The sequence below is a fragment of the Vipera berus genome (genome assembly GCF_964194415.1).
Source record: "Vipera berus genome assembly, chromosome: 4".
NCBI classification, from domain to species: Eukaryota; Metazoa; Chordata; class Lepidosauria; order Squamata; family Viperidae; genus Vipera; species Vipera berus.
In genome coordinates, this window is record NC_138206.1 from 41,810,063 (window position 1) to 41,832,092 (window position 22,030).

At 39.0% G+C, this 22,030-nt stretch overlaps 1 protein-coding gene across 2 annotated transcripts; it reads left to right on the forward strand.

Annotated features, from left to right (window-relative positions):
• The first annotated feature begins 1,471 nt into the window (after window positions 1–1,471).
• Window positions 1,472–20,831, forward strand: GPR89B (G protein-coupled receptor 89B). Of its 2 annotated transcripts, XM_081327194.1 has the most exons (14): window positions 1,472–1,639; window positions 3,532–3,591; window positions 7,907–8,010; window positions 8,941–9,047; window positions 9,157–9,258; window positions 11,884–12,004; window positions 12,291–12,371; window positions 12,983–13,092; window positions 15,768–15,856; window positions 16,338–16,430; window positions 16,674–16,769; window positions 17,436–17,525; window positions 18,620–18,685; window positions 18,781–20,831. In XM_081327194.1, the coding sequence occupies exons 1-14, from the start codon at window positions 1,598–1,600 to the stop codon at window positions 18,985–18,987; spliced, it is 1,368 nt and encodes a 455-aa protein (XP_081183320.1). In that variant the 5' UTR covers window positions 1,472–1,597; the 3' UTR covers window positions 18,988–20,831. The 2 variants fall into 2 exon arrangements, with proteins under 2 accessions (XP_081183320.1, XP_081183321.1); XM_081327195.1 differs by lacking the exon at window positions 8,941–9,047 and having other exon boundaries at window positions 1,624–1,639; window positions 18,781–20,826.
• The last annotated feature ends 1,199 nt before the right edge of the window (window positions 20,832–22,030 follow it).

Below are 22,030 nucleotides of genomic sequence, written 5' to 3' on the forward strand. Positions count from 1 at the left end.
GTGGGAGTTGAAGTCCATAAGTCCTAAAAGGGCTATAGTTCCCCACCCCTGCCCTAATTCGACAGGTAAATTGGCCCGCCCACCATCCCAAAGCGCCGCCTTTAGTATCCAGATCCCGGAAGTCCAGCTAAACCGCGTGAATCCCTTTTCAAGCCTCTGCAGTTACATTTGGTTCCCTTCCGCTTCGGTGTTAGTCGATGACGTGATCTCTGCGTCTTTTTAAATTACTTGAGAGAGAGCTTTAGACTCAGTATAAAGGAAAGTGAAAGCCACCGCTACAAAACGGAGCAAATTCTTCAGTCTAACCCTGACCCATTTTCTGCCTTATCCCTTCACTCTTATGAGAAATCAATCAATCAATCAATCAATCAATCAATCAATCTATCTATCTATCTATCTATCTATCTAGAGCAGGGGTAGGCAACCTCGGCTCTTTTATGACTCATGGACTTCAACTCCCAGAATTCCTGAGCCAGCATGGCTGGCTCAGGAATTCTGGGAGTTGAAGTCCATGAGTCATAAAAGAGCCGAGGTTGCCTACCCCTGATCTAGAGCATAGCTGACTCAGGAATTCTGGGAGTTGAAGTCCATGGGTCATAAAAGAGCCGAGGTTGCCTACCCCTGATCTAGATAGATAGATATAGATATCTATATCTATATCTATATAGTGAAGTTATAAGAGGTGCTGCTCATTCCTGGTTTTATTAATTTTTATAGGGGAGATTCAAAACAAGATAAAAGTATCTTTCGTCTCCCTGCTTGTCTACGGAGATTCTTAGTCATCCAGATCATGATTGTCCCAAAGCTGCTTTTTCCAAGAGGCAGCAGGACTTTCTTTGAAAATGTTTCGCTTCTCATCCAAGCAGCTTCTTCAGCTCTGATTGGATGATGGAGAATGGAAGGATTTATATTGAATTATATTGAATGCAAATGACCAGCTGTCTACAGGAAATATAAATCCAAATCCTTCCATTCCCCACCTTTCAGTCAGTGGCACAGCCTGCCGTCAGAAATATTTATTTATTTACTTATTTTATTGGATTTGTATACCGCCCTATTCCCATAGGACTCAGGGCGGTTTACAGGGCAGTTAATAGTAGTTGGAGCTTCACCACTGAAGGTTTTTTAAGAAGAGACTGGACAGCCGCCTGTCTGAAATGGTATAGATCTCCTGCTTGAGCAGCGGGTTGGACTAGAAGACCTCTTGAGATCCTTTCCAGCTCTTATTCCGATCGACCGATTGAGAAACGAAACGTCTTCAAAGAAAAACAAAGTCCAGTTGCCTCTTGGCAAAAAGCACCTTTGGGATTTCCCTTCCTTTCTCTAGGCCTCATCAATTCCCGGAATCTCCCCGGGAGGAATAGATCGGGGATGGGGAGAGAAGACAGACCGAGAGCGCGGCGCAGACAAGGGCTCGGGCTGCTCTTCCAGTTTCCTATCTCTGCAACCCGTCCAAGCTTTCGCCTCGGGACCGAGGAAGCGAATGAGGCGGGGCTGCGTCTCCCTTCTGCAAGAGAGGCGCGAGCTCGGCTGAGAGGGCGCTTTGGGGGGGGGTGTTGTAAGAGGCATCCCGCCCGCCTCGGACGGGCTGTGCACCATGAGTTTCTTGATCGATTCCAGCATTATGGTCGTCTCCCAGGTACCGGGCTTCTCTGTTCCGCGTCAGGCTAGGCTGAGGCGCGCAGCAGCGAAAGGCGGGAGAAGCCGGGCAGGAGGGGGCAGTCCTGCTTCCGGATATAAGGGAATCCTGGCCTTGCAAGGGACGACGGGGGGGGGGGGCGGCGGGTGGACCGCGAATTTAGTTGCTTCCCTTTGCCCAGCCGAGCACGAGCCCCCCCTCTTAGGACAGGGGTTTAATCGGGCGTGGGAAAGCTCGGCTCTTCCTTTAGAAATTGCTTTTCTTTTCTTTTGGAGGAGTTATCCCACGTAAAGAGGGTTCCGGTGAATTAAGGTCTGCCCGCAGTGGCACATTGCATTTGTGAATTGGGCCTCGGAAAATGCGCGGAGGCCTGGGTTCCTCTTCACTGGCTGCGTTAGCGGTGACGTGGTGAACCGTGATTCAGTGAGCCATGGTTTACTCAAATGTTGAAGGGTTTGTTGCACGGCATCTTAAGCCACTATTAACTGTAAAGGCTGGCATCAGAAGAGTGATGGTGCGCCCTCAAATCGTTTTCGACTCCTAGCAGCTGCAGAGATCTTCTCCACGATGATCTAGCAGGGCTAGGCAATCTTGGCTTTTTATGTCTTGTGGACTTCAACTCCCAGAATTCCTGAGCCAGCGTAGTATAGCTGGCTCAGGAATTCTGGGAGTTGAAGTCCACGACTCATAAAAGAGCCGAGGTTGCCTACCCCTAGGCTAGAGAAGTTTATCTCTCACCAAAGAAGTCAACATTAATCTTGACATTGATAACTTGCTTCAGTAATTTAAATATCCCGAAATTCAAGGTTTTGAATTCTCCAAAACTGTTCATTATAAAAAACAGAGAAAGGAAAAAAAAGTCCCAAATTCTGTAAGATTTTGCGATAGCTAGATTTAAATGACTTTCAAGGTCTGCTGGAATGAAGAAACAAAAGCAAAGAACAATTAATTCTCCATTTTAGAAAATATGCAAGATTATCCCCGTTTTCATGGAAACACCTGCATTCTGAGATCTCATTTTTTAGTAAATAAAAATATAAGAATAAAATGACATGGAGGGCACAGCCAATGGAATTTCTAAAGGAATGTCCGTCATAACTTTGAACAGTCACTAAAAAGCCAAATGTAAATCAAGGATTACCTATATGCTTACACTAATATCTCACTTTGCATGGTGCAGAAGTTCTTTTTTTTTTACTAAACGATTAAAATTAGTGTTCTCCAGGACATACAGAATAGTTTCAAGAACCAAGATGGCTTTATGCAACGGTTTATTTTTTATAAATGCTATGTAAATAATAATGAGATATTCCCTTCTGTGAAATGTTGTTCTGTTTTATCCTTTATGTTTTGTTTGTTAAATATTTTTCATGACCTAGAGATATATTTACGCAGTCTCCACAAAACACTTAACGTTCCTCAGGTTCAGAATGAGCTTTTAAATTGGGAAAATGTAACTACAATATTGGTACAATGTGTGTTTTAAAATGTTTGTGGTTAAAGCAAATAATTCATTTATCCAACCATTAAACACACAGACATACACACTAATAAATATGTTTTGGTTTATCAGGTTATCTTACCTTCATAACAACAGCATTTGTTCATATGCTAATATGCTTTGAGATTTCCACATTTTGCAAACAGCATTCTAGCCATTAGCTATCATACACATAGACAGAAACACAAAACAAAAAGACCTAGTAGTCCATTAAGTCTGTCCTTTGTGTTTATTTGCTTTTTTGTTTTCTTTTTAATTCATTATTTTTAATTATTTTCATATTTACTTTTTATTTTGTATTTTTGTCAGATGGTGGGCATGTGTTTATGTCAAGCACTGAGAGCGCTGAGTTTATAATTACTGATGATATTCTTTTTATTTGCTTCTGCAGCTGCTGTTTTTTGGATTTGGATGGTTGTTCTTCATGCGACGGCTCTTCAAAGACTATGAGGTGAGAAATTTAAATTATAAATTAATAGCAGTAATCTGGACAACATACATGTTGAAGGCTAATAATTACAACAACAGTTAAACGGTTTGAACCGATAGCAAAAACAATAGATTTTATTCTAAATTGGAATTTTTGTGTTTGGAAAAATAAATTCTCTCTTACCATAAAAACAACATAAGCTGGAAGAGTTCACTTAACTTCCCAGCCCAAATGTTTAGGGGAATAGCCAGGTTTTTAGTGCCATGCATAAGGCTAACAGCAACTGGAGTAATAGGAATTAATCAGAACACTGACTTCTGATTGGAACTTCCTTGTGATTTAAAAGTAAAACCACCAATGTAGAATATGTAAAAAAATTACACATTGTAATATTTATTTATTTATTTTATTTTATCACATTTGTATACCGCCCTTTCCCTGAGTACTCAGGGCGGTTTACAGGGAATTAAAAATCAAAACATACAAAAGTTAAAAACCAGTTAAAAAATATTAAATTCACCCTGTACACTTAAAAACCCCAGTTAAAATTTTCTCCTCAGCCTGGGCCCGGGAGCTCAAAGAGCCAGGTCTTCAGGCCCCGGCGGAATGATCGGAGGTCGGGGGCAGTCCTCAGCTCCACCGGCAGCTGGTTCCAGAGGGCAGGCGCTCCCACTGAGAAGGCCCTATCCCTGGGTGTCACCCGCCGGCAATCTCTCACCGGCGGAACCCTGAGCAGACCCTCCCTGTGGGAACGCACTGGGCGAAGGGCGTTTGATGCCGGCAGCAGGTGTTCCCTCAAATAACCCGGACCCAGGCCATGTAGGGCTTTATAGGTGATAACCAGCACCTTGAATTTCACCCGGAGGGCAACCGGAAGCCAATGCAGCTCGCGGAGTAGAGGTGTTACATGGGAGTATCGGGAAACCCCCATTACAACTCGCGCGGCCGCATTCTGCACCAGTTGAAGCCTCCGAGTGGTCTTCAAGGGCAGCCCCATGTAGAGAGCGTTACAGTAGTCCAAACGGGAGGTCACAAGCGCATGAGTGACTGTGCGTAGGGCGTCTCGGTCCAGATAGGGACGCAACTGGCGCACCAGGCGAACCTGTGCAAAAGCCCCCCTGGTCACGGCTCCTATGTGATCTTCAAAATTGAGCCGTGAATCCAGGAGGACGCCCAAGTTGCGAGCCCTATCAACGGGGGGTAACACCTCACCCCCCATCGTTAGAGGTGGAATAACTTGGTTAACCCGAGACGCCGATATGCACAGCCACTCAGTCTTGGCGGGATTGAGACGAAGCCTGTTTCTCCCCATCCAGACCTGAACCGCCTCCAGGCACCGGGACATCACGGAGAGGGCATCACTGGGTTGGTTCGGGGTGGAAAGAAAAAGTTGGGTATCATCAGCGTACTGGTGATACCCCACCCCAAAACCACGAATGATCTCGCCCAGCGGCTTCATGTAGATGTTGAACAGGAGAGGCGAGAGAACCGACCCCTGAGGAACTCCACAAATGAGAGACCTCGGGGCGGATCTCTGCCCTCCTGTCAACACCGACTGCGAGCGGCCCCGGAGGTAGGAGGAGAACCACCGTAGAACGGTGCCTCCCACTCCCAACCCCCTGAGACGCCGCAGCAGGATACCATGGTCGATGGTATCGAAAGCCGCTGAGAGATCTAATAGGACCAGGACAGAGGAGCAACCCCTGTCCCTAGCCCTCCAGAGATCATTCACCAGCGCGACCAATGCCGTCTCCGTGCTGTGTCCGGGCCTGAAGCCCGATTGGTACGGGTCCAGATAATCAGTTTCCTCCAGGAACAGAGGGAGCTGATGCGCCACCACACTCTCAACAACCTTCGCCAGAAAGCGAAGGTTGGAGACTGGACGATAGTTGTTTAAAACAGCCGGGTCCAAAGCAGGCTTCTTGAGGAGAGGTCTCACCACCGCCTCCTTCAAGGCGGCAGGGAAGACACCCTCCTTCAAAGAAGCAGTTATTACTGTATGGAACCAGCCTCGTGTTCCCTCCCGAGCCGCATAAGCTAGCCAGGAGGGGCACGGATCCAACAAACAGGTGGTGGAGCTCAGTCTCCCCATGATCCTGTCCACATCATCAGGGGAAACAGGGTCGAACTCAGTCCAGATAACATGCTCAAGACCGCCTGATTCCTCCACATCAGACTCTGCCCAGTCAGAGTCCAGGCCGGTCCGGATCCGAGCGATTTTGTCCGCCAGATGATGACTAAACTCCTCGGCTCGTCCCAGCAAGGGATCCTCTCTCACCTCCTGGTTAAGGAGGGAGCGAGTCACCCTAAACAGGGCGGCCGGGCGATTATCTGCGGACGCGATAAGGGCGGCAAAGTAGTTAGACTTCGCCGTCCTTATCGCCGCAAGATAAGACCTTATAAAGGTTCTTAACTGCAATCGGTCGGATTCGGATCGGCTGGATCTCCAACCGCTCTCTAGACCTCGTCTCCGACGCTTCATCTCCCGGAGCTCCACAGAGAACCATGGGGCCCAGCGGGATCTGCGCCAAGTCAGAGGTCGCATGGGTACAACGCAGTCGAGTGCCCTGGTGGCAGCCGTTTCCCAGGCCTCCACCAGAGCATCGACTGGGCTGTGGGTAAGGGTGATAGGTATCGGCCCAAGCGCCCTCTGGAACCGGTCCGGGTCCATTAGGCGCCTGGGGCGGAACCACCTGGTCGGTTCCGCCGCCCAGCGGCGGGGGATGGCATGACGGAAAACCAGGCTCAGGAGATGATGATCTGACCATGACAGAGGGGTAATGGACGGAGAACCCCCTCCCAGATCATCCAACCACTGTCCAGACAGGAACACCAGGTCGAGAGTATGATCCCCCTCGTGAGTAGGGCCCTCAATAACCTGGGTCAGGCCCATGGCTGTCATGGAAGCCATGAACTCCCGAGCTAACTCCGACGACCCCCCCAGTGATGGCAGGTTGAAGTCACCCAGGACTATAAGCCTGGGGAACTCCACCGTCAACCCTGAGAGGGTGTCGAGCAGCTCAGGCAGGGCTGTTGCCACACAGCTGGGCGCCAGGTATGTGAGCAACAAGCCCAACTGAACCCGAGGACCACATCTCAAGAGGAGGGATTCACTCCCGGCCATCTGGACAATGGTGGCCTCCCGGGGACACAAAGTCTCCCGAATAACCACTGCCACCCCACCACCCCTGCCCTGAGCCCGTGGCTGGTGCAGCACCCGGAAACCTGGCGGGCATAACTCGGTGAGAGGCACCCCTCCCTCCGAACCCAACCAAGTTTCCGTGATGCACGCTAGATCCGCACATTCCTCCTCGATCAGATCACGGATGAGGGGAGCTTTGTTAACTACGGATCTAGCGTTAAAATAGACCAACCTGAGCTCAGGGGCCTGATCACCCTCATCCCCGGGTAAGAGGGTGCTAACCGGAGGGTCGGAGCGCGCCACCGCTCGGAGATAGCGGGGGCGCGATCCCAGATGTTGATATGGCCCTCCGCGCAAACACCTGCTGCCATTCCCTATCGCCGTGGGGATTTGAAGCCCCACCCCCACATTCCCAGAACCATGTAAGGATGCACAAACGGTGCACTTGCACAGAAGTAGACATTTGACATTTGAGAGTTGTTAAAAAAAAATTAAAATAGATATTTTTAAGATTTTTAAAAAGCCTGCCATTGTCCTGTATGAAAACAGTCATCCAGAGAAATTAATGCTAAGGAAATAAATTTTAGATTAAAACCTTTATTTAAAAATATTTCTCTTTTTGAACATAAAAATGTTCAGACTGGGAATGTAAATATATTATTAGTACAGATTTCATCTCAGCAAACACTTGCTTAGATATATCATCCTGTATGTATTTAATAAAAGGGACACGGTGGCTCAGTGGGTTAGGACGCTGAGCTTGTCGATCTGAAGGTCGGCAGTTTGGCGGGTCGAATCCTGAGTGCTGCGTAACAGAGTGAGCGCCTGTTACTTGTCCCAGCTTCTGCCAACCTAGCAGTTCGAAAGCACGTCAAAATGCAAGTAGAAAAATAGGGACCACTACGGTGGGAAGGTAAAAGCGTTCCATGCGCCTTTGGCGTCTAGTCATGCTGGCCACATGACCACGGAGACGTCCTCGGACAAGCGCTGGCTCTTCGGCTTTGAAACGGAGATGAGCACCGGCCCCTAGAGTCGGAAACGACTAGCACGCACGTGCGGGGGAACCTTTACCTTTACCTTTATGTATTTAATTCCAGGATAGTCTAATTTTTTATTTTTGTTATGGATGTCCATTACATCCATAACAATTACATAAAAATTAATTCAAAAATGTTTATGTTCATTTTATTACAGGTTCGGCAGTATGTTGTACAGGTTGTCTTCTCTGTAACCTTTGCTTTTTCATGCACCATGTTTGAACTTATCATTTTTGAGATTCTAGACATCCTAAGCAGCAGGTAAGATGACACTAAATTCCAGCTGCATAACATGGCACTGAGATCTATAATTGATAGATTTGCTTGTTTATTTGTGGCTTCATCACCGTTTAATGTTTTAGCATGTTTAAACATAAAGAAGTGAGTATACATTATTAATATGCAGCTGGGTTCTGAAACAAAGTAGAAAAATGATGGCCAGGCTGTTTTATTATTTGTTTCTTTTCAAAAATGTTGCTGTTAAGTACTGCCAACATTCCTAAAGGTAAAGACACATTAAAGAAATTGCCACAAATGGTATGATATAAGTTATTGGTTCTCTGATCTAAAATTACTAAGCTTTCCAAGCAGTATCAGCAAATGCCAAAATATGTATGATTCCCAAATGCACGTAATTCTATTTGTGTAACTCCAGAGAACACATATTTTCCTCAATAATTTATGTATTATTTACTAAAATAAGTAATGAGTCCTACGGGAGAAGGGTGGTATATAAGTCCAATAAACTTAAACAAACGTAAACATAAAATATCTTTGCTTGTTAATGAACACTTGTACTCTGAGGGGCATTGATGAAAATCTTTATATGTTTTTTGGACTTTAAAGCTTAAAATGCATACTTTTAGACAAATAATAAAAATGTGTCTTCTCCTGAAATTACACTAATGGGAAACTATATAACTTTAATTTTTTTTTAAAAAATTGACCGGTGGAAAGGAGATCAAATATAAGTATCTGAACAATTTACAAAATTTTGACAAGAACATTAAATGTATAACTTTGTATCTAGTCTATTACTGTGCATCTTTCTAAAATTATATTTGATTATAAGTGTAAATTTTTTATATTTTATGCAGATAATTGCTTACTATATGAAAGTAGACAAAAAGTAAAGCTAGAATTATTTTGTGACGATGATTAAATAGTCATCAATCCTTCCATTACTTCCAGCTCTCGGTATTTCCATTGGAAATTAAATCTTTGCGTGATTTTGCTTGTTCTGGTGTTCATGGTGCCCTTTTACATTGGCTACTTTGTTGTGAGCAACATCCGATTGTGTAAGTATCATGAGTATTGAAAATAAAAATTATAGTGGCACTATAAAGTTTAAATAATATTTTTAATATAATTAACATAAGATATTAATTTTCTTTCTATTACTTTCAGTACACAGACATAGACTTCTTTTTGCCTGTGTTGTCTGGCTAATATTTATGTATTTCTTCTGGAAACTGGGAGATCCATTTCCTATCCTTAGTCCAAAACATGGTGAGTTTTATTATTTCATTAACTTATAAGTGCACATCTGACTGTTTTTTGATTTGTGCAGCTATAGATGGGAACTTCTATTGCTGTGACTGCCTTTTGGAACAGAATACTATCTCGCCTCCTTCCCCCCCCCCACAAAAAATGATGGTGCTGACCCTGTTGGTTTTCCATAAGACTTTGAAAGCCTGGCTCTCTCTCCCAACCATTGGGCTCCAGTGGTTGGGAATGCTGGCTGGCAGGAGGTTACCAAGCCCATGTTTGAGACCTGAGAGCTGCTGTGAGGGAGGTTTAAGCTCTCATCCTTCACTCCAGCTCCTGGTGGGGACATGAAAGGAGCCTCCAACCGGGCGTCCCCAAGGCAACAGGGTCACCGGCTAATCCTTTGAACCTGGAAGTGCCTCAGTGCTTCTGACCTGAATGCAAAAAGCTCTTCTTGCAGTGTTTTGAGAATATAAACATGTTTGTGGTTTGCCTTGGTTGTACTAGGTAGCCCTTGCTTAATTAATGTAATTGGAAATGGAATTTCCATCACTCAGCAGAGCAGTTGTTAGGTGATACATCATGTGGTCACACTGCTTAGTGACTATCTTAGCCTATCTCTCCACATTTCTGCATTTTTGGCCACTATGTACACCACTATTGCCTACCACTGCTGCCCACGTAACATCCCCAGTTGACTTTCAACATCTTCTTTCTGCTGCTACTGCATGCCCTGGCCTCCCTGGATAACAAGACATCCACATATGTTAGTAATGTGCAAGTTGGGATTGCAAATAGTCATAATGCAATAATGGAATTAATGATTTGGAACAACTTCTTGGTCAATAGGGGTCAGAACAAAAAACACTGGAATTCCTGCTCTATCTAATATTTGCTCGCACGTGATGATTACAGTTCCGAAGGGAGCCTTAGTTTGTAAAAAGTTATTTCTAAGTAGACAGTCACATTGTTAAGCTTAACAAAGACTTCAGTTTAATATTGTAAATTAGCTTCATTACAAGATATAAGTAGTCCTCAACTTACAACATAATTTATGGCTTTTCTTGTTTCACCATTTTTAAGGGCTCCGAAGATTTTTCAGTTAAATTTGTATGTAATCAAATAAATAAAGTAAGCAGAAACCAAAATTCATACTGAGTTCCAGAAGCAGAATTGAGTGTTTTTTTTAAAAAACAGTGCTTCAATAGCACAGAACAAGCAAGGTGGAGAGTAAAATATTGTCAGTACTGGGACCACACTCAGGTATTCAAAGAATTACAGTTGTATATAACTAGACCTTGTTTGCTACACCGTTACACCCAAATTGTAGATAGATAACACTCTCAAATGTCACTTTTTAGTCCATTAGATATAACTGTGCATTCTTTGCTTGAGAATGAGGCTTTTAATCTCAAGTAAATCTGTTTTTGGAACATAGACAGTGGCATTGAATCTATATAAATAATACGTTTGCTCCAAGTGACCTGCTGAGGTCACTGTTCTCTTGCTTGGATAATGAATTCTGTGGCTGATCTTATGAACTGCTTCTGAACAAGTGATTGAGAACAGAATTAGATTTGTCTTCCCAGATCTAAGGATTCTGACTCTGAATGACTTTATTTATTCTGAATACTTGAATTCCTGTCAAAGCAAGGATCTTATATCCAAATATGTTTATAAACATGATTCTTTTTCTTTTTTTTTTTGTTATCTACTGAATATATTTAGCAAGTTCGTGGAAAAAGAAATGAATTGAAGAATAGTTTCAATGACTCATATTCATATAGCCTCATTTATTTATTATTTAGAATTAAGGAGGACGTTAAAGAGCATAATGGTAATTATGTTCTCCATAATAACATTATTCCATTTTTTTGTTAAAACAGTAATTTTTTCCTTATAGCCACCTAATTCTGGAGCTATATTATTCTGGAATTCAAATTTAAATAGGAATAATCTAACAAGCTATCAGAGCTTTTTTTCACATTACAACTATACACTGTTGATGTAGTAGTTAACTGTACATCTATCTAATGTCACATGGAATCTGTGAAAAGGATTAAGTACAAGCCTTGTAGAGTTAGTTTAACTTTCATATATGCCAATTGCCATTTGAGGCAACAAAGTTATTGATCAGCTTTACTCACTCAGTGAGATGTGCTACAGTGAACTGAACTATATTGCTGTCTTTGCCAGTTTTCAAGTTAGGGTTCAAGGCATTCTGTCTCTTTCACTGATGATGAGATTAGAAGCCACAACAACCTGGTTCTTTATCTGCTTCCATTCAATTAACTATGTATTTCAGTTTGGCATAAAACAAAATAAAGCATTGTTGACTAGGGAAGATTAGACACTATTTGGGAGTACTCATTTTCAGTTGAAGTTTTTCACTTAATCCAGAATGATTCCAAGATTATGACAGCTATATTAGACGTTATGGTTCATTTTTCCCCCAATTATTCTTGGCAAAGCAGTCTGTTAAATACACAGATATGTTTTTGCCCCATTACAAGAGCACACTTGAGGGTTCTTATGAAGGAGTATCTGAATAATTAAAACAAAATGGTGTAGATGGTAATGAGATTCTGCTTTTCTATTTCTAAACGTAATGATAAAATTAACCTTGTGGTATTTTCTTTTTATCAGGAATTCTATCTATAGAACAACTCATCAGTAGGGTGGGAGTGATTGGGGTAACCCTCATGGCCTTGCTCTCTGGCTTTGGTGCAGTGAATTGTCCATACACGTATATGTCTTATTTTCTCAGGTAAATCTCCCCTCCTCAAAAAGATTCAAAGCAGTTTTAAAAATCCATCTGTCTGTTTCTACCTCTCTATCCTTCTTCATGTCAGTCTGCCTGCTTGTCTGTCTGTCTGTCTGTCTGTCTGTCTGTCTGTCTGTCTGTCTCTCTCTCTCTCTCTCTCTCTCTGTGTGTTTGTATTTGCTGTTTTTGTTGTAATCCAGTTATGGAGAACAATCAGAATAGCTGAAATTGGGAAGAGATTGTTCTAGAAATCATAGGAATAATTCTAGATGTATACATCTTATTATAGGAATGTCACAGATGCTGATATTCTATCTCTAGAACGTCGACTCCTCCAGACAATGGACATGATCATCAGCAAAAAGAAAAGGTCAGATAAAGATATTAGAGTGGCCAACAAGAAATTATTTGCTATTGAAGAATAATCTATATCGTAAGATCCTGATATAAGTGTGGGTGAAATCTGAGCGAAGTACAGATCCAAATTTTAACTTAAATTTGTGTACTTGGGTACTTATCTGGGATTTACCTCGGTTAAACTGTGTTACTTAATATATTTTGAAGAACAGTATGGATGTTCTCTTGAGTAATACTTAAAAAAGTTTCAACTTTCTTTATTACCAGCTAGCCTGGTTAAAGGTTAGATCTACTTTAAGAATAATTCATTAGAATATCCCTGATTTAAATGAGTCACCTCCAGTAATAAACACATGTAGATGTAATTTATAGAATGTAACGTAGTTTATTCCTAATTGGAAGCACTTTTTACTTTGACATAATAGCATGAGCAGTAGCACACTTCTACACCAAATCTGCTTGATTCCTTTCTGAATGGAATTCTGAATGTTCCTTTAAATTTTGAACGTCAGATTTTATAAAACATAAAAAATACAAATATTTACAGATTAGCTATGTTGTTATGTGATTTGGCTCTACTTGATATTTTATGATTTTACGTTTCTAACTTTGTCTCCCGATCAGGATAGCAATGGTTCACAGAAATATGTTCCAGAGAGGGGAAGTGCACAACAAAACCACTGGTTTCTGGGGAATTATAAAAAGTGTCACAACATCTTCACCAGGAGGTGAAAGTATCCTTTACTTGCAGACGGAGGCCCAAAAAATCAGCTTGCTGCCTTTTACAATAAATGAAAAAAGTAGAATATTTTATTAATGGGTTGTATTAAATTACCTTGCTTTCAGCTTTTGGAGATCATATACTTGAAGAGAATAATATCAATCCAAGTTTGTAAGTGTTAAGCACTGACATCTAATCTGCTAGGACACTTTCATGACCATTTGAGCATTAAGTAGCAATTTATATAACACACAGTATGCAAGAATGGAAAGCCAGATGTAATGAATTTAAGCAATCTAATTTTTATAAAATAGCACTTTCCATTATACTTTCCATTTTACTGAGTATTAATAGAAACAATTGATTTATCTATAAGGGAAAATAAAAATTGTGATTGATTATACTTTAAAGTGCTTTATGTTGTGGATTGGTTTATTGTGATTGCATGTTTGCATTATATAGGATTCAGCTGTTCTTAAAGGAGAATAAAGTCAAAATTTTATAAAAAGCCAAGTGTTTACCATTAAGGATTATTTACTTATAAGTAAATCTGCAAATATGACTAGTCTTTGACTTAAGGCAGGGGTAGGCAACCTCGGCTCTTTTATGACTCTGGGAGTTGAAGTCCATGAGTCATAAAAGAGCCGAGGTTGCCTACCCCTGACTTAAGAACTGGTCACTTAGTAATCATTCACAGTTATAATTAATCCTACAAAAGGGATTTACAACCCAGTTTAGAAATTTCTATGTGCCTTTTCCTGCATTGACTGCATTTAGGGCGCTCAGTAACTGGCCCACATTTAGGTTCATTTGCAGTGCATTGCAGTCATGTGACTGCAATTTACAGCTGTTTAGCTGGAAACTGGTATTTACTTCTGGTTTCCAGCAAAAACTGGCCCATAGTGAACAGTGGTTTCACTTAACTACTTTGTATGCTTAACAACTGCAGCAAAAGACATAAAAGTGAGTCTGGTCACATGGTGATCTGCTTTATAACGATCACAATTTACGGCCCTCATTTTTGGGTTGAGTTATGATCATAAGTTGGGGACTACCTGTATTGTGGCATTTTCTGTTTCTGAAAGGCATAGGTATTGTAGATTTTTTTAAAAATTGGATGTTTAAATAATAACATCCTCGGTAGTCATTCTTCCTGTTTCATTGGGGCCCTTCAGATTAAAACCATTGTTTAAAATACCTGGGGAGAAAATATTTACTGCAATATGAATACCATGTATATCTTTTTAACTTTTGTATCGTTGTATTTTATTGTTGTTAGCCGCCCTGAGTCCTTCGGGAGATAGGGCGGCATATAAGTCCCAATAATAAATAATAAATAAATATCTCCTTAGGGAAGGTACTGCAGAGTGGTGCGTAATAACTGAGAAGGAGCTTTCATTTTACTTAAAGTTGTTGTTCTCTGTGTAGCCAGCCGTTTGAACTTTATTGTTCAAAAGAAATGATCAATTCCCCAAGCAGTTTTATATATATATAGGAAGATGCTTTCTTTTAAACATTCTTATTTCAACATTTCAGAACATTAAATGACTGGCCTACTTTAAATAATGGCCTGAAATTAACTAAGGGCTATATGGCTGACATGATTTCTTTAATTTAGTAAAGTAGCAGTAAAATAAGATAAGTTTCAACTTACTGGTCTTCATCCAGTCCATTACCTCAGTTCTAATTCAGAACGTTTACCAGAATAGGCAGAAAATAAAAATCTTAATGTCATTTCAATGTACGTTTCCTGGATAATCTTTTCCGGTTATTTCAGGTACACATTGAATAAAATCAGGAATTAAATGAAGTCCTTCTTATTTATGTAATAATTGCTCCCTTTGTCTTTTCTGGGAACAACCCGGCAATTAGGAACATAATGACTATAAAATAATACTCCCTCTTCAAAAATCTATTCCATAAGGATACCATAGTCAATTGTTTTGAAAGCTAATTAGAAAGCCAGAAGATCAGCAAGATTAAATTTTTCTGTATCCTATTGCTCAGGAAAGATTATTCTGTAGGATGATTGAGGTAATTGCTAAACCAACTTGGATATTTACTCAAATTGAAATAGATCTAGAAAATCACCTTCATTTCAAAATGTCTGGATAAAGTCTGCAAATAAGTACTTTTTATCCAGAAAGAGATGTTAAAAATGATCTGCAATCATCCCTATAGTTATATAATATTTTATAGTATTCAATTGCAGCTTTTATTTTCTTCCTGCAGATGGCTGTAATGAGTAATGTTGGATTTCATGTCTTGAGTTATTTACAGACATTTTAAAAAAACCTTTTAAATGTGCCTTGCCATACATATTGTTTTAAAAATTGCACTTTTTCAGATATTTCAAATTTTATTTTATATCTACTATGTGTTAAAGAATAAAATAAAATTTGAAATATTTTTTCCAGATTTTAATGAATCGGTTCTTCATCACAATGGTTCCACTAATATTTTTTTATACAGGCAAAGGGCATCAAACTGATGTATACAGTATACTGTATACAGTATGAAATGTGCTTTCGTTTGTTCCCTTTTTTAACATTCATATAATCTTAAACAAGATATCACAGTATTGTTTTCCTGTTGATTTTTGGGTTTGGGGAATAAAATCACGCTTTAAAAAGAAATATGTCTTTCAAAATGATTAATGATTTTGAGCTTGACTATCTTGGTTTTAAGATTTCACACTCATCCAGCAAGAAATTGATGCTTTAGAGGAACTTAGTCGCCAGCTTTTCTTGGAAACAGTTGATTTGCATGCTACCAAGGTGCAAACTAAGGGCATTTTTCCCAAGTCTGATGGGTGGGTAACTGGGATTGATATATGAGAGAAAATGTGAGAAAAACCTGGAAAATTAAATGAGCCAAGAGAAATGTTATGACTTTATGATACTGGTCTATTTTTGATGTTAAAAGCTTGAACAACTTTTTTAAAAAGTCTGTTTATAGAAAAAAAAATCAAGTATAAATATGAATGTTCTGCAAATTGAAACTTTCCAGAAATAGATATCAGGCTTTGTGACTCAAAAGACAGGCTTAGAATACCAGAAATTTGGTTTTGTTCCCGTATTCTGTAATTTCGGTTCACTTATGTTAGACAAATGTTGATTTTGCAATTCTATAGATTCATTACCTGTTAAGAAGCTAAACAACTTTATCTGTAGAAATGATCTGTACTGTATATAAAACCATATGCTAGTTTAAAATAATCTAAATGTTTTCTCTCTCTGAAAAAAAATCTATTTGCAGGAAAGAATAGAATATTCTAAAACATTCCAAGGGAAATATTTCAACTTTCTGGGTTATTTTTTCTCCATTTACTGTGTATGGAAAACTTTTATGGTATGTAACGCTGCTGTTGGTACAGTCATTTATAATTTGTAGTCTGACAAAATATGTGCTTAATAAAAAGAATGCTTTCTAATCTATCATTTTAAAAAAATGTTGATTATAAATACAATCACATTTTAAGCCAGAATGGACATTTTTTCTCATACAGAAACATTGCCTATGAAAGATAAATGTGTATATCTTATAATGGTTTTAGTGAAAGTATCTGTTTTATTTTTTCTTTCATCTCTTCAGGCAACAATCAATATTGTATTTGACCGAGTTGGGAAAACAGATCCAGTAACAAGAGGAATTGAGATTACTGTGAATTATTTGGGGATACAGTTTGATGTAAGAGCTCTTTTAGATTTTAATCCTACCTACTGATCCCCATATTCATTATTAATTTCTGTTTTATAGAGAGCTTGATAATGTAATATTAAACTTTTTTTGAAAGTATACCCTTGGGAAATGTATTTGTCTGTAGCTGCTGTTAAGGTAATATATTGTGAGAAGACAATGATTTATTTATTCTTCTGTATAATTCTTAAAAGTCATTTCTATTGGATCTTATTTTTTGAAGACAGTTTAATATCCTAGAGTACTTGAGAGGCCCTAGGTTGCAAGATACAATTATAAATAGCTCCGCCTTAATTCTGCATTGTTTCTGTATACAGTGCTAAGAATTTTTTTTTCTGAAAGTATTCTTGCTAATACAGGAAGTCTTCATTTAATGCCCACAATTGGGATGGCACCTTGGTTGCTAAGTGAAACTGTGACTGTGCTTATAGTCTTATTTCCTTTGCTTTACAGACCTGTAAAGGTTGGAAATTGAGGACTGGTCACAAAGTTTCTTTTTCATCACCATGGTTGCGAAACAAGGACTACTTGTACTCTTGAAAAAGCTCTGTGCACATAAATAGCAACTGAAGTTAAATAGCCTTTCATGTCCTACATGGTCAATGTACTTGTCTGTATCTCTGCGGGTTTAACCATTTCCTGTCTTTATTACTACAGGTAAAATTCTGGTCCCAGCATATTTCATTTATTCTTGTTGGAATAATTATTGTCACCTCTATCAGGGGCTTATTAATAACACTCACAAAGGTAAGCCCAAGTGCAATCTTACTATGTGAACTGTGTTGAAGTAAAGAAGAGAGCATATTAATATATCGGTCTGTAAAAGTGTTATGACTGAATTGTAAACTTCAAAAATATGAAATCACTGCAGGAAGTAGCAGCTTTAAGTTGAGTTTGTCTTGGTATTGTTCTGAGAAGTTCCCACCATTTGGTCTAACACCTTATAGAGATGTGCAGTATTAAGACCTGTAGTAACCCAGATTACTTCAGATATATAGTGCAGATGCGTTTTCTGCATCACTTAATAGTTTTTAAGGCCAGAGGTAGGGAACAAAGTTTCCCTGTATGATTCCAATATGTGATTGTTTAATAAGTCACAATAAAACATTGGTATTGATTTTATAAGAAGTGAAAGAAAATTGCTTGACATTAAGTTACCATTTTTCACTTAGATATGTTTTAACAGTATAGGGCTGATATAAAGGTGCCTTTTATATATAATAGTTCTGTTGTATCATATTGCAAATGATAATCATGATCTTAGTGAAGTGCTGTTGTTTTTTATGCACACTAGAAAACATCTCAACGGGTTAGTTATCATTGGCCAATCCTGCCACATCAGCAATATGTTTAGTTGCACACTGCTCAAGTACCACTATTTATAGCTAAAATATGATAATTATCACTTAAACAGTCCCATTTATCCCTGGGCTATGCCATTTGTGTTGGATTTGCAAAAGTATTTCTGTAGACATAACATCATTTTTCATCTAAATTCTGCATTTCCTTGGGCTAACCTACTTGTTCACTTAAATGCATGTCCGAAGATCATAAGGACTGCTTGCATGTAGGACAAATTATTGTTATTATTTAGATGATTCTGGGTGAATGTGGAGTAGAATGGGAAGTATGCTGAAATACGCATAATGGAAAAATAAGGGTTTTAACACACATTACATTGTTTCTAAGAAGCAGTTCTAATGATGGTGATTACATTAAGCATGAAGATGTTTTAGTATTATTAATGTGACTTCTTTTTAATTTAGCTCTAAAACATTTATTAAGTCATGTTTGCCATGTTATCATTATTTCAGCTGACTTTCTGTGCTTATCTTTCTTAGTTTTTCTATGCTATCTCAAGTAGCAAGTCTTCTAACGTTATTGTTCTGTTGCTGGCACAGATTATGGTGAGTATTTTAATCCATTTGAGTCGCAACTTGTGCTCTCTCAGCTATGTCAGGAGCAATAAAATTGTCTAATGCTTCTCTTATCTTCTCTGCAGGGAATGTATTTTGTGTCCTCTGTACTTCTGATTCGAATGAGTATGCCTCTAGAGTACCGTACCATCATTACTGAGGTTCTAGGAGAATTACAGTTTAACTTTTACCACCGATGGTTTGATGTTATATTTCTTGTCAGTGCTCTCTCCAGCATCCTGTTTCTCTATCTGGCACATAAGCAGGCTCCTGAGAAACATATGACACTTTGAATTTATTTTAATTCTACAGCCTGCAGTTATTCGCAATTATGAATTTGGTATATCACCATTTTAAGATGGCTTTTCAATGATGGACACTCATCTCTTTGGTTCAAATCAGATGCTTCACTGTATGCAAGAAGTGACAAGCAGTCTCACAAGGACAGCCTCCAGCTCCATAAAAATGAGAAAAATAAAAAATAAAAGGGAATACTAGAGACCTCTCAAAAGGCTGGAAATGAAGACGCCATTCTGCCGTTTTGATTCAATGGAATTGGCAACATGTTTGCTTCATTGTCTTTGCCTTGAAGATAATGATTCTAAAAGACTAAATAAAACAATATTTGTAATAATTCCCAATAGTTTTCTTACGGTTTATAGATTTGTAAAGTTTCTTCTTTAAAGTGGAACAAAGTTTGATGAATTATTAATTTCTGACTGAAGTGAAAAAAAAACCCCTTACCTCCTGGAACTCAAAAATACAGGCTTTGTCTAGCACTGCTAATCACTTTCCCCCTTTCATCCCATTAAATCAGCATCAGAACATCAGGTCCAAGCATTAAAAGTGGTCATCTCCAAAACTGTTAATATGGCTCTCAGAATTCCTCCAAATGTTATTTCCCAGTTGTAACTCTTTTAATGTAATACAATGGAAAATGTAACACCACATTTTGATAGGCTCTTGGCATGCTACTTAGAAACCAAGAACTATATGACCAAGTAAATCTCAAGTAAGGTCCATACTGTTGATAGAACCTGTTCTTTTAAGTCAGTACTGTATTTTAAGAAATCCATTTTATGGATATCAGACAGGTGTTTACAGCAAGTGAGGAAGTAATTAGCAGTTGAAATTTCTTTTAATTTTTTTTCAAGCAAAACCCTGTGCAAACATGAAAGTACAATATGTAAAATGAAGAATGCAGGGGAGTTAAATATCTTGATAATAATTTAATATATGGGGCACTGAAGAGAATCTATCAGTCTTACTTCATACTATCAGTAGTATCTTTTGCTTTGTTGGTAAGGAAATATTGCCAGGACTTGGTACTGGCTTCAATAGATCAGTGTTCCTTAAATTACGTTCCTAAGGACGCATGGTATCCCCCAGTTCCTCTCAGGTCCACAAAATCAAAATTATTTGCCAGTCTTATGTTGAAAAATAATACAATATTAAAATTCCATCAAACAATGGTTAGAAGCAGCAGTAGCAGCAAATTGTCAAGATTTTAATTTGGTAAATATTGACAGTGCTTAAGGCACCAGGCCAGAAATTGGGAGACTATTGAGTTCTAGTCCTGCCTTAAGCATGAAGGCCAGTGTGATGACCTTGGGCCAGTCATGCTGTCTCGCTTTAGAAAGCAAGCAGTGGCAAACCACTTCCAAAATCTCACCAAGTAAATTAAGTTGTCCTGGCAGTTGTCAGGAGTCAACTGATTGAAAGGCACCAATATACAACAAGTAAAACAACAACAACAACACACAAACATGATTTTTGGGTCCCCCATAATTTTTTCAAAATGGGAAAGGGTCGTGACAAAAAAAAGTTTAAGAAACACCAATCTATATTGTTGGCATTACAAAGGTCAAAGAAAGCTTTGTGGAATTGGGAACGCAGCAGCATTTTCTATCCTCTATGCAGATAAGAAAAAGGAATGGGGTGTGCTGAAAGAATGACACTGAAACATCAACCAAGACTGTACATATTTGTGTTATATTAACCATAGGAAAAATCTTGATTTTTTTTAAAAAATAATTACTACTAAAGAGCCTCTTGTCTTCATTATTCTTTCACAAAAAAAGACAACTGTGTGAATGTTACACTCAAGTGTTTGCTTACAAATTCATAACAAAAGCCTACACAGCTTTGGTTGGTTCTTGGTTTCTTTTGTAGGACTGTTCAGAATTCCTGTGGTTTGATCAACTGAATTAGCATTGGGCAATATTGAAAGGGTTGACTGCAACAATTTAACTTCCCAGCTTTAAAAAAAAAGTACAGCAGGAAATGCATAATAGGGCAACATTACTGGAAGGAAAGAATTTCTAATTCTAATTTTTACCTTGAATTTGAGGTGGAAGGAGCTGGGGATGAGAAGGGAAATTGTGCTGCTGAGGGTTGATCATTTGCTAGTAAAATTCAGTGCCGCAGTCTTGTGACACTGGGGGGCAAGATTGGCACCCCTTGCATTAAATAAGCTGGAGTAGTCTGCTCATGGGTGGAACAAGTGAGTGCAATTGGAATAATATGCTGTGACATGTTAGCTGGTAAGTCAGAACGTATATGTGGAATGCAAACCAACTGTTGAGTTATTTGTTTACCATCTTTATTAGTGGAGAACATACAGTACCTAATACTTCTTTTTCTCCCTATTTCACTCAACACTTTAAACATAGAGGAGATAAAATGAAACTATTTTTAAACTCAGCATCTATCAGAACTAGACATCCTAATGAGTAGCTAGTATTCTTTAGTTTCTTTGCAGAACCTAATGCTCGGCTACAAGATTAATTCTGCACTTAATTAAAATTGGATGCAGTTGACAAAAATATCACAGAATAAATGCAATATATTTTAGTTTTAATTGATATAGTATTCAATTTAATTCATACAATTGGATTCTCAATGTGATTTTGCGTGACTAGTTTCTGAAAAAAACCTCCAGTTGCAGAGATTTTACTCATGTTCAAATTAACATGGGGAAAAAAAGTGGTTCAGACCATCTATTTTCATATCCAGATCGCATATCTGCCCCCAGTTTAAACACCCACACACTGAGGAATGAAGGACAAGAACCTTGGTATTATGTACTGACTTAGTACTGTTCTCTAAAACTATTTTTGGCTGAAATTAATCCTGTGACGTGTTTGCATCCAGTGTGGTATGGTAGTCTGTACTCTTGAGAATAGCTTAGCTATATTATTTCCAGTACATTCATTTGGAAATAATTCTCTGTGTGACTTGGTTTCAAGTAAGTATTACAGTCAAGATTTTTTTTTGAGAAATAATACAGTATTGGCATATTTGCTTCAGAATAGCAGCCCCTTTCAGGTACAATAT

Bases quoted from the DNA above. Each gene is read 5' to 3' on its own strand.
- GPR89B (XM_081327194.1), top strand. From the start codon at position 1,598: ATGAGTTTCTTGATCGATTCCAGCATTATGGTCGTCTCCCAG. The intron at 1,640-3,531 runs GTACCGGGCTTC...TTGCTTCTGCAG, and splicing joins GCATTATGGTCGTCTCCCAG to CTGCTGTTTTTTGGATTTGG. The intron at 9,259-11,883 runs GTGAGTTTTATT...TCTTTTTATCAG, and splicing joins TATCCTTAGTCCAAAACATG to GAATTCTATCTATAGAACAA.